Source organism: Psittacula echo (genome assembly GCF_963264785.1).
Source record: "Psittacula echo genome assembly, chromosome: 2".
Classification (NCBI taxonomy): domain Eukaryota; kingdom Metazoa; phylum Chordata; class Aves; order Psittaciformes; family Psittacidae; genus Psittacula; species Psittacula echo.
In genome coordinates, this window is record NC_137737.1 from 128,482,158 (window position 1) to 128,495,457 (window position 13,300).

At 38.1% G+C, this 13,300-nt stretch overlaps 1 protein-coding gene across 1 annotated transcript in view; it reads left to right on the forward strand.

Moving 5' to 3' along the window:
- Window positions 1-2,632: 2,632 nt before the first annotated feature.
- Window positions 2,633-13,300, forward strand: part of CRISPLD1 (cysteine rich secretory protein LCCL domain containing 1) — a gene marked incomplete at its 3' end in the record, with an annotated part of 38,221 nt that continues 27,553 nt past the window's right edge. Inside the window, exon 1 of the mRNA XM_080610921.1 lies at window positions 2,633-3,632. Coding sequence (XP_080467047.1) covers window positions 3,375-3,632 — 258 coding nt within the window. The 5' untranslated portion in view covers window positions 2,633-3,374. The remainder of the gene's footprint in view (window positions 3,633-13,300) is intronic.

Here is a 13,300-nt window from a genome sequence, read left to right on the forward strand (position 1 = left end):
ATGTGCCTTTGGGAAAGGATAGTTAGTTTTAGGTTCAGGAGATGTAATGGTTCTTAACTGTTTATTGCAACAATTTTAGAATATGGATGGCAGTTATATCCTCAGTGTCAGAGGTTTCATAGAATTCAGAATAACAAAACAGGAGAAAAGGGTCTCCCTCCCCCAAGCTGATAAAGTCAACAGATCCAGGCAGTTACATTTAATTATATACATAAAATTAGGTCAAAATATAACTTGGCAGTCACAACACTTTTACATGGTCACAAATTTTACAGCCATCTATCAAATAAAAAAGAGCACAGTTCACAGAGTGTAAAGGGTTTATTCACTTGTTGATAAATTACTTGATAACCCAAAAAGAAAGAGGTCAAGATCAATTCCAATGAGGCCTAGCTCTTTTTATATTAGTATTTATTTTATTTAATCTAAAACTTGTATTGCAATATGTCTTCAACCTGACAAAGACCAAATATGATCAAGTGCTTTCTAAGAAGTGTGATGAATACTCAGAATAAAAGATGTTTGATCTATATTATGTTTGAAACCCAGCAGATGTCCAGTGCTGAGTCAAAGTGGCAGCTTCTGTGCTTTCCAGTGATTGATGGGAACTCCATAAATATCTTCACTCTTTTAGAATTTTAGTTTTTGTGCACAACCATTAATAGCTATAACAGTAAACCTTTTCTGCAGCTTTATAATGAAATACCACTTGTGCCTGTACACAGAATAAATGGCTTGGTATGACACACATTCTTTACTAGGTGATGATGGTGAAGCTGTACCTTAGTGGTTTAGAGTTTAGAGGTCTACAGAGGATGAAAGTCCATGTAGCAAGACAAATGGGATGTGAATATTATAAAAATCCAGATCTGACATATAGACTCCAGCAAGTTCTAGTTTTTTGTTTCCTTCCCCTTTCTTCAAACTCTTAGATGGCCAGACTATAAGCAAGGCTTACTCTTCTGCACCAAAAATGATTGATGTTAAGGAATCCTGGTGCATAAACCCTGACAAAACTTGCATCTAGTCTGTGTATGCAGCTGCACAGTGGCATTTTACCTCACACAGTTTTGCTAGGATGAAGGTGTAGTAGCACCTGATACCCGGGTGCATAAGTCCATTTCCCAACATTGCAAAGAAAAAGTCTTAAAGATCAACCAATATAGGGCATAACAATTTTTGCATATCACAGTGCGTAACAGAGTACCTATAGCATCCTTCAAGACAAGTTAGTTTCAAAGTCTTTAGGGAAATTATAACTAGAACTGAGAGAGTACAATAAGAAGCAGTGTGTTACTTGCATGGCATTGTTTCTCTTGGGCTCATGAAATTTGGAAGCATTTACAGAGCTGGTCTGAAGCCAGCTGGATTCTGATGAATTTTAACCTCAGTCTCTCATTTTCTGAAAAGTAAAATACAAAAAACCCTCGCAAGCTGGTACAGCAATCCTGTGAAGACTGGAATCTGGTCAATCCTGCCGTTAGCTCCATGTAACAAATTATACTAAATAAATGAAACATTGTCCCAGTCCTCTTACATACAAAATTCAGGCTAGAAGACTTTGATGAAATACAATGAAAAAGTACATCTCTTAACACCTAGTCTTGCGGGAAGCAGAGGTGAGTGGTTGCAAAGTTTTGAATTCTACTTCTTAAAGAGAAACAGTAAAATTCCTGTCCTGGTACCTTCAGCCGTGTTGACATGTTCTGGACTTTTGCGGAGCTCGTGTATGAGCACCCAGCTTTTTCTCCTTGCTGTATCTCAGCAGGAGCATGATGAATCTCAGCAGGAGCATGCTGCTTTAGCATCATCTCCTCAGATACCAGAGGATGGAGCTGGCTGGGGTCGGGGCTCGTCTCCACCTTTTATGGTCGACAGCCTTTGCGGGACGCAGGCCAGCTTCTGGCAGGATGCAGAGGACCCAGATGACCCTTCCTGCCCGCCACACTCGAGACACCGCCCGGGGGGGCTCCTGGGATCTCCGCCGCACCCGGCCCGGGGAGGACGGGCAGTGCGGTCGACGGTGCGGGCGCTGATGCGGGGCTGGTTTCGGGCGCGGTGCCCGAAGCGTGGCGCGTCCCGCCCCGCGGGGTGCCGGGGAGGGGTGTCTGTCGCACGTCACCGCCGGCCGCGATAAAAGCCCGGCGGGGAAGGAGCCAGAAGGAGAAGCACGGAGCTCCTCGGGGCGGCAGCGACCCGGAGGCCGGCGGGGGAGGCGGCGGCGGCTCCTCCTCGCTCAGCGGCAATCCCTCGCCGCGCTCCGCTGTTGGACGTGCCGCACCGCGGCTGCACCCCTGCGCGGGCCTGGCGAGGAGGTGGTCGGCGGAGCGAAGCTGGCCGCGGAGGGAGGAGGCAGCCGCCGCCGGAAGGGTAAGGGCGTTGTGGGGAGGCGCCTGACGGCTCCCGGCAGCATCCTCCCTGTGGCTGCGGGTACGGCGGGATACAGACCCCGGCGCATGCGGGGCTACCCGGCCGGCAGCCCCTCGGCGAACGGGGCCTGGGCGGTGCGGCGGAGAGAGCCCGGCTCTGCCCCTTTCGCCGCTTTTTGTTTCCCTCTCGGCGGCTGGGTCCGGCCCGGTCAGTGCGGCGGGATCCACGCGTGTTCACCCAGACACCCATGTCGTGGGAGTGACCATGGCTTTCCCACCTAGAGCACTCAGTCATGCAATAGGCAGTGTTGGTATATGCTGTTCTTGGACGTGGTACTACTTTTCCAGAGTTATCTCTGCTTTCCTTTGTTTGGTGAATAGACTAACCTCATCAATCCCCATTTGCTTTCTCGAGTTGAATACTTCCTTTAGGTTTTTGGAAATCATTAAAAAAAAAAAAAAAAAGCTTTAATCAAAGTCGTATTTTGAAATGCACCAAGAGGGGATGTTTCATATCAACTTCATTGTATTTTTCAGTTATTATTTTGGCAATAGATCAATGGATGCAAGCCTTTTAAGTTACTTTGTTCTTATATTCCAGTAGTGGAAGACCTTATCTACAGTCTAATCTTCATTGATGTCTGGCTCCTTTTAAGTAGCTATGAAAAATATGCTTTCCTGCATGAAGGCAATGAAATGTGAATGCCAGTGTACCATATAAAACAGCTTGAGCAGACTGAAGTTCATACGGTTGAAGATAAACTATCTTCCCAAATCAACAGTGTATACTTCTTAGAGTAAAAACAGAGTAGCATCCTGGTTTCTCCCCCTAAAACAACAGTGGCAAACTGTACAAACTACAGTTATTGTTGCTTAGTAAGTTCATACAGGCCAGCAATTCAGTCTCCAAATTACATTACTCTGTCTTATGCATTTACAGCCAACAGACCTGGAAGAAAGACTTTGTCTTGGAGCTAACTCCTGAGCATTTTGACATCATTCACCATGAAGTATGTAGTACAGGAATGGCTCAGAATAACCACCCTGCTATTCATAGTTCAAGCAGTTTCTGCAATGGTTCTTCCCAATGCCACGCTGTTAGAGGAACTTTTGGAAAAGTACATGGATGAAGATGGTGAGTGGTGGATCACCAAGCAGAGAGGGAAAAGGGCTATCACAGACAGTGATATGCAAAGTATCTTGGATCTTCATAATAAATTACGGGGTCAGGTGTATCCACCAGCTTCCAATATGGAATATATGGTAAGGAAAAACTGATAGTGATGTGCAGAAAGAAATGTTCTTAGAATGGTTGCTATCACTTTATAACACAATATGCTTTCAGTCTCGGCTTGCTTGTTTTCCAGTTTAAAGCACTTGTTATTTGTTTGTTGTTTTTTTGTTTGTTTTTTTGGGGGGGGTTTTTTGGGGTTTTTTTTGTGTTTTTTGTTTTTTTTTTTTTTTTTTGTACAGAGGTGAACTGTGAGATAAAAATGTCTGCTTGTGGATCAAGTGTCATGTTCTACTGATACTAATGGTTTTAATCTTTCATAACTCTGCTGAATTTAAGTGGCAATTCTTCAGTGGTAGGGTTCAATTTCCAAAACTACATTGCTCAAAGGAGTTGATTATGACCTAAGAAGTTACCATCTAAAAAGAGTTACTGAACTCTGAACTTTCAAAATAACATGAATACTCTCCCATGCTTCTAGGTTAGATGGAATTTCTGAGCAAGAAAGTCTTCTATTTAATTTGGCATCTGTTACTGGACTGGAGTCTTGTATGTTCCCATGTTAAACAGATTAATAATGTAATGCATAATTTATGTTTGTGTTTTTCCCTTAAGAAGCCTCTATATTTGGTTTATTATTAGTAGACTTAAATCTCACATGGTTTTGAACTTTGATTTTATGCCATAGTTCAAGGCTAACTCTGTCTGTCCTTGCTAATTAAATCAAGTCAGGTCATTAGAGATTTGAAGAAGTCCAGAGGTCTGACAAGAATGAGCAACTTCTCTTCTGTATTCTTGTTTCTGCAGAAAAGCACAAATCTTTTTCCTGTGTCCACACTGTGTATTATTTGTTCATCTGTCCAGGCACCAGAGAAATAGCATTACTATAGGTTAGGTTGTTTATACCAAATATTACACAGGTTTCCCAGACACTTTACATTGTCAGGTTATGACAGAAGATCATACTAACACATTTCAAGATGGAGATGTCTTTCGCAGCTTGGAGTGGTGTCTATCAGCTTGGAGATCTCATTGAACTGATCATATATGTGCCCTGGAGAAACTGTGCTTGCTTAAACCATTAGTAAAGGTAGTTTAACTTAAGTTTCCTATATGAGTGTTACTATATTAGACTAAGAGCCATCAGAGAATTAGTTACCATGTTCGTCACCAAATAAGGGGATGATAATATCTGAAACCCCTTTAACTCCTTCAGTTAAAATAGCCTGCACATATCTTTGAACTGGTATGTTTCTGTTATGACTTTATCAGACGTTTTTATAATATAGGTTAGCTTCTTGTTTCCAATAATCTCAGTTGATTTATTTCTGCAAAACTTAAGAAAAAGCTGTCCAGAATTTTTGTAAAATAAGAATAGAGAAAACTGCATTATTTTCCTACGTTAAAATACCGTAACACTTTTCCCCAAGATTCTGCGAAAGGGTAGCTTTGATTTTTAGTAAAGTGCTTTTTTCCATTCCTAATGATATTCTACATTTACCTGCGTTACATATTTTGAAAAGAACTTGGATATGCTTCTTGGAGTTACACTTTTGACAGCTGTATTCTTCACAGATTCCTCCTGTACTGTGCACACTTTGGCCTTGACTTTGTGTTAGGTCTACATCTGGAAAAAATTTTTGTTGTGGTGTTGTTATCGTGTTTTTATTTCTGTGCTCCACTGTGACCCCTGACCCAGAATACAAGTAGCATGTGAAAGAGATTACACAATTTTAGTATCAAGGAGATATACTTATGTCCTGTTACTCATAATGGGACAGCAGCTTTCAAGAGAGTGGGATTCAATTTTGAGATAATATCCAAGGGAATCAGGGATTGGGGTGGGCAAAAGTTTAGGGTTTGTGAATGTGAAGGGTCTATGTAAAAAGTCTGGCCAAAGGAGTGAATATGTGTTCAGAGACAGAGACCCATGAGAAGGGCATGCAGGGGGACTGAGAGTCTGGTCAAGAAGGTATTGAGAAATCAGTGGTATGGAGAGAAAGAGCATTTGATGAATAGATGTGGTTTAGGGGGAAGAACTGTGACTTCCTGGTCAAAGAAAATTTGGAAGCAAGAGTTTATGGAGGGAGGTTAACAGCACAGAAGTTCGCTAAGAGGCTGTACGAAAAGACTGAACCTGTGAGTGGGTGGTAAGGGAGGTTGTATGTGGAGAAGCTGGCAGGAGTCAGTATTGGGAACTGAGAGGATGATTTAGGAGGTGGTGGAAGCCCTCCACTGCTTGAAAGAAGGAGGAAATTATGGGGTTTCTGATTGTTTGCATGTATTGTTTAATAAGAGTGAAATTTGAGTGCAGAATGGTAAATGTGGTGTGGAGCCACAGATTGAATAGCAAAGAAGGAACAAGAAATAATAGCTCATTAAAGAAGCATGGTTTGTTGTGTAGAGTGATTCCTTTGGAAAAACTAATATCATAATCATAGTGCATTATTCATATTGCACATTGTATTTATTGCATAATTAAATTACTTGAGGCAAATTCTATTCTGTCATTTCATAACTTTTGACAGTTATAGCTGTATAAGTATTAATGCTAGTTTTCTGTCCATAATTAAAGCAAATGCCTGTTTTTACACTTTCTGGTGAATTTATTTTTCTAGATTCGTATCAATAATAGGATGAACAAGTTCCACTTTCCCAGGTAAAGTGATAAGCACTCAGATCTGTTTTTCCAAGGGTCTGTGAACTATGGGTTGGTTTTGTGGCTCTTTTGTAGTTTGTATCTACTCACAGTAGATATGTCTAAGGAACAGAATGTTCTCATGGTTGTCTGGCTGAATTTACCAGATGACAAGTTCATCTTCCCAAGTACTGTGACTCTATCAGTGAACAGGAGTAGATTCATAGGGTAAAAAGATAATATTAGAGCGTGTGATAAGAGAAACTTCTGCAGTGAAACCCCCCAGCTTCCAGCAAACAGCAGCTTAGGGACTTCCAAAATCTGCTGTTATACTTTTTGTGGCCAGTACTCTTGGGTGGAATTTTCTTCTATGAATCTGAATGCTTTTGAGTCCCTTTGTATTCTTTGAATCCATGGCATCAAGTTGCAGAGCACTATATATTTAATTATGGATTGTGGAAAAAAGTACTTTTTTTTTTTTAAAAAAAAAAAAGAAATAATAATTTCCTCAATGGTCGCATCTTTTCAGCTGGAGAGTCCTACTCCTCTTACTTGAAAAATGTTCTATCTGCTATGGTTGTACTGTTTTCATTGTAATTCAAAGGGAAAAAAACAAACTCTTGATACTTATGGCATACCACAGATACAGTTTTTTGCTTCCTAATAATTTCTAAAATTCTTTTACTTTTTTCACTGTGACTGAACTAAAGCTGACATTTTCATAGAGATATTCACAATTACTCCAAGATCTTTCTAGTGTGCTAAGAGGTCATTTACTACACTACAGTGTATAAATAGTTGTCTGTAATCTCCAGCAATGTTCTCATTATTTTGCATGTGTTCACACTGCAAGTCATTTCGCCTTCCAGTCACTTATTATTAGTGAGTCTCTTAACTGTGTCTTTTATTTTCCTATCTTGTTTTTAACTACCTGAAGTAGTGAATACCAAGTCGCATTCCCTTTTCTTGGGCTGTTGTGAAGAAGGTATACAGCAGAGGACCATGGACACATCTTGCAGGGAATTTGAAAAGTTATTTCGTATTCTTTTCTCTATTTTCTGTCTTTTATCACTTTTTTTCTTAAACTCATGATATCTTAATTTCAGTCATTTATTAATTTTTACTTAGGAACTTTGTAGGAAGCTTAACTGTGCTTAATCCTCTTCCACATGTTGACACCTTCAAAGTTAATACATTCAGGGAGGATTTCATATTATCTGTGTATTTAGAATGTTTTTTAATGTTCTGTATGGAATCATCCCATGGAAATCAGCTTCTAGTTTGCAGTTTCTCAGGATCTACTGGACGCTTTTTAAAATATTACTATCCACACTCTGTTTTCCGTTACTGTGGTAATGAGGCCATTTTAGGAGAGATTGTGTACCACATAGTAATTCTGAAGTTTCATAATCAAGTTCTTCCAGATTCTTGAAGGATATTGTCAGGTCCTGGCAATTTGATGCTGTTAATGTATTCAGTTCCATCTAATGTGTTTTAGGTCTGATATGGATCCTCAAACTCCCCTTCTGTCTCTTTCTCCATATAGAAGGATTCTGGCAAGAGAACCTGTGTAAGCTCCTCTGTATGGAACTGTAGTCCAACCAATTCAATTAACTTATCTGCAGTGGCTTTATGTGACCTTCTGACTGCATATTAGATCATTCTTTCCTAAACATTTTACTTCAATGCTGAGAGAATTCTTGAATTGTCAACATTATGACTTAAACAGGGAAAAAAAACAAAACCTTTTTTAAGGTGATGATGAACAGTGTGTCATGAAAATGAATGGCAGATACATGCTGTATACATATTTATTGAGATCTCTCCTCATAAGAGAGATGCTCCAAAACTCTGATGATCCTTGTGGCTCTCCACTGGACCTTTTCCAGTAGCTCCTTGTCTTTCTTGTACAGAGGAGCCAAGAACTGGACACAGTACCTCATTCATTCCATTTTAAATCATTCTCTTAGTACTGATTCCGTGACTTCATGCATATTTTCCCAAACAAATGAGTAAGTCACATAGCTCATGTGAGATCTATATTCCATGCATGTGCCTCTGTTGTACTGAAAAGTGTTTAGATTCCTATTTTGATAGATAGCAATGCATTTCAACCTGGTATTTCTCAGCAATTAGCCACACACTGCATTTTGTAATTACTGTAATTAGAGAACATCTGTGTCCTCTAGAGCAAGGAAGTCTTTGCTTATTTATAGTTGTCTTTTGGCCAGATCCTGCTGATAAATGCTAGGGCTGTCATTGAAAAGCTTGTGCCTTGCTTCTATAAAGTTTTACTTTGCAGACCTTGTGAAGAAAATACGGTCTTCTAGAGGTACTTTTCAAAAAGTTCAGAATGCAGTAATTTATTTGCTATAGCTGCATGGTCCTTAAGGGCAGTTATGGATGTGTATCTGAATCAGTACTGAATCCATATTTTGTTTACAGAAGAAAAAAAAAAAGAAATATATTTCTTCTTACTTTGTGTTGTTATAATACCTCTGAAGGTCTTAATTTTGAAAATTGATAGTGATGTGATGAAAGTGCTGATACCATGTAACTCCTTTCAAAACCATGATTGACTCATGACTTCTGAGGGGCCTTATATTTTAAGAGGCTTAAAGGTTTGCCTTTCCATTTCAGTAATTTCATGAAAACTTCAGAAGAATATTAATAGTGACTGTAAATACTTCTCATTCAGATTTTTCTTATTATTTCCTCAGGCAAATTCCTTCTGTATTTAAATACAAACCATTGGACTTTTGATCGTATGAACCCAATAGCAGATAGAGCTCTTCCATGAATAACAGTGAAACTTTCATGTCATCATAGTGACTGAACAGGGATAGAAATAAATTATTGGCTATTTTGTGGTGCTTTTAGATCCTATGATCTGCATAAGTCTGAAGGTAGAAGTTTCTCTCTCTATGTGTATCTGTCAGCTTCCAGCTGAGATTTTTTTGTCTGTAATATACTTAGGAGAATTGAAACAGCGTTAGGAAAAATAAAGGAAGGTCTTGTAGTGTACTTTACACATTTTAGTGTAGTGTACTTACACATTTTGGTGAACTTTTATGTGCTAAATAGAAGTGCCCTGTTAAATTTCCTAGACCTTTCTGACAAAACTTGTTCATGTCTCTGTTTAGCTTATCTTGTCCATTTTGCCAAAACTCTTCAGGGACACTTGGTAAAAAACAATTCATGTTCCTTTTGAGTGGAGGACTTTGGTTTGTGGAATCCCTGAAGTGGCTGGAGAGCACTTTGGTGCCAAGAACAGAGCACCTCTTTTAGAGTGATCCTGCCTGCTTTCCCTCTGGTTTTCCACTTTTCTGCTCCACTTCAAAGGTTGGTGGAAGTGCTTCAGCTCCTTTGCCTGTGCTCAAAGGCTATTGACACTGCATCAAAGAATACATTGACGTTGACTTATCCTCTTATTCTCTCTGGCAGTTTTAGCAAAGGATTGTGCAATGTGAAGTGTCCAAGAAAGCAAGCGGATAAGTCCATGGTATGACTTTTACTGATGTAATGCCAACAACAACTAAGCAACTCCAAGTAAAGAAACTGAAAGTGGAAAGTAGCAGAAAGGATCACTGTCTCAAAGTTTAAGGGAGCCTTCCCAAAATAATTAACAACATAGGACAGAAACTCTTCATTTTGTATTTTTGCTGTCAGAGGCATTCTTCATTCTCCATACCAAAAAGATTATTAAAAATTAATCAATAGTAGTAGTAGTAGAGCTTAAATACAAAATACAGTCTGAACACAGAATCAATAAGATTTATAAAAGTAGCTCCTTGTAGCCTTCATCTTTATGATGATATCTGCCTGGGAATCTTCTTTAACTTAAGATTTTTTTTTAATGGATACGAAATACTTATTTTTTAACATGATTTCATTGAAATGCTAGATATGAATTTATCCTCAACTTTAGATTTGGCGTAAGTACAGTGGCTGCCATAGTTAGAAAAGTGTAATTCATTAAGAAGACTGTCTTCTGTCCATACAGAAGATGGTTTTTATTTTATAGTAAAGGAAGATAACAGTTTCTTAAAATGAGGCTATTTCACTCATCAAATCCAGAATTTTGGCTGCCTGATAGATATCACAATATATTTGCCCTGAATTCCCTGTTGGATCTCCAAATGATCAAGAACTCCTTTAATACATTTACTAAGTCTGTCTTTTTTTTTTCTTTCTTTTTTTTTCTTTTTTTTTTTTTTTTTTAGGTTTTATTTAAACATATTTCTAACAGTGGTAACAAGTCACATATGATCAATGGGTGCTTTCTGGCAGTAAGTTCAATTCACTTATGTCAGATTACAGTGGTCATCTTCTCAAAGGATTCACTGTGACACATATTTGAGATACTGCAGCTAATTCATGTCCAAAGTCCAGGAAATTCTGTAGCATCTCTAAAACTGCTGTATGAAAGCAATCAGTTATGGCTGGTTTATCATAGCAATCACTACTATGATTTGAGGTAAGGACCCATGCTCTGGTCAATTTGTGATTAGCTATAAATATTTATGATTACTATTTGTAATGAATGTGTGTAATTCATAATTTGGCAATCAACAAAACTCAGAAATCAAGATCACCATTTACACTCTTGCTTCTTTTCCATTTATGTCAGAATATAGAAGTGAATAGATGATTTTTAGTCGTGTTCTAATAGAAAGTCTTTATGCAGTGCTTTTAAAAAGTAGCAAAATAAATGCAGTGTTTCAGAACACCTTGGAAAGCTGAATATTCCAGCAAGGTTTTTTTAACATGCTTTGAGTACACACAGAATTAAATGTGATTAGTCATGTCTGCTGGTTCCTATTCCTGGTTTTAGTTTTGAACACAAAAAGCTCAAACACATGAAACTCTAATAGGGAGATACTTCTAAATATTGATGCAATGTATTCAATGTTTGGGAACAATTTTTTTGGCCTCATACCACTTTCACGTTTCCAGGCAAAAGCCACAGTTTTCCTGCTTCTTACTCTTGTCCAAAAGAGTAGCTGAAACCTCAAGGTCTATTCAGGGATCTCTGCCCAGTTAAAGATCTGTGAACTCTAGTCCACCACATGGTAGCATGTACGGTCCTTACTATTTTTTTCTAGACAGGTAGTAGTTCTCAAATGAAAAATAGATGCCTAACTTTCTTGGTAGTATAAAGTTTAACAATTTCAGCTATTCTCTTTCTTTTTGCTTAAAGGATGTATCAGTGCTAGTCAGTATGATTGGTTTTGTATTTTCAAGGAGAGTTGTCTTGTGTTTCAGTACTCCTGAGCTTTTGTGGTCACTCTGCTGTATACTGTAAGGGATCTTGAGCTAGTACGGAGGCCACATTTTTTTCATACTCAAATGACTGAAAGTAAGCATCTCAATCATGTGCTAATTCTTATTAGTTTCTATGGATTTCATTCAGCAGCCTTGGTATGGATCAAAACGCCTCACCTAAGCATAACTGAAAGCCAGGCTGATGAAAACTGCCAATGTCTGTTCATCAAGAAGAAACCATGTCAAACCAATCTATTTTATTTTTTATATGACCCACTAATTAACCAGCATAGTGTAACAGGGGGAGTAGTAGGTGTAATATTTTTGATCCTGGAAAGCTTTTGACACTCTTCACCCTGACATTTTTGCAAGTGAAAATTGGCAAGCTCCCTGTTAAACTGGCAGATGATTGAAGGTGTTGCTGCTGCTTTTTGAGTAAGCACTTGGTTATGACTTGTGTGAGCATACACTTCAAGAATACACTTGAAAATTGCGGAAGTCATTAACATGAGCACAAGTTAGGATTGTTTCAGAGAACATGATAAATTAGAACTTCATAAGTAGGAGTAGTGGTTTGGAACCAGCATGATGAAATTCAACTGCAAGGTATGGAATAAGGAAGAAATCAAACAGGTAAAATACAAGGAATAAAACGTAGAGGTAACACTGAAGTAAGAAGATACAGGAGTCACACTGATTTAAAAATTAGAATAAGGCAGCAGTCTTTGAAAGGAGACTTCTCTATGTGAAACTGGTGAGACCTTGTCTGAAATTCAGTATCCAGTTTTAGTCATTTTTTAAGGGTGGTCTAGCCATTCTAGAAGGAATGAGAGGGATTAATTATAAAGACAGAATATGTGCTTTAGAAGTAAAAGTGAAAGAATGAAGCAGCTGAATTTGTTTAATTTAGGAAATAAATAAAGGTTGTTAACAGGAGAGAGAGTGATTTCTTTTTTTCTTGGCAATAAAACATCAGCTAGCATTGCAGGGCAGGAGGTTGGGGTTGCATACCAAGGAAATCCTCTATACTCTTACAATAAAAATATTCCAGAAGAAAATTATTATTAAATATTATTCTGAAACTACTGTTGTTAGTTTTGACTAAAAAATATGGATAATACACATATATTTGATTCTGGCTTAGTGGAAGAGGCTAGATAGATGCAGTCAACATCAGTCTTTTGAAGTAATTTTCAGTTGTACCTTTCTGTCATTCTGCACTGCTGCCCTGCAGCTGATTTCTAGTTCTTGACTGTATTTCTGGCTTACTTGCTCATGGCATTTCTCATTCTATGCTTCATCTTTCCTTTTTTTTTTTTTTTTTTTTTTTTGTTCTCAGCGTCATTAAAGAATACAGTAGATTCTATTAAAAAGTAAATAAACACATAAATACTCATACTGTACTGTGGTATTTACTTTACCACTCTCTCCCTATATTTAGAATATATACAGCAATGAGGTATTTATGCTATGCCATGGTAAATGTTTACTTTCAGCGGTGCCCACTGAACTTACTTTTCCATCTTTCCTGAGCTTAAATTTTAGCTTTTTTTTTCTTTCTGTTTAGTCCCATTCCATACAATTTTCTCTTCCTTCCTACATATATGAAAGTCTCTCCAATTAAAAAGTTAGCCTATTTTATTTTATTTTATTTTATTTTATTTTATTTTATTTTATTTTATTTTATTTTATTTTACCTTTTCACTGGAAAATGTTTTTTTGAACTATTGGGCTTCTCAGTTCTGTTGCAATGCTGGATGGTATAATTGGTAGGCTCACTTAACTCTTTGGATGAGA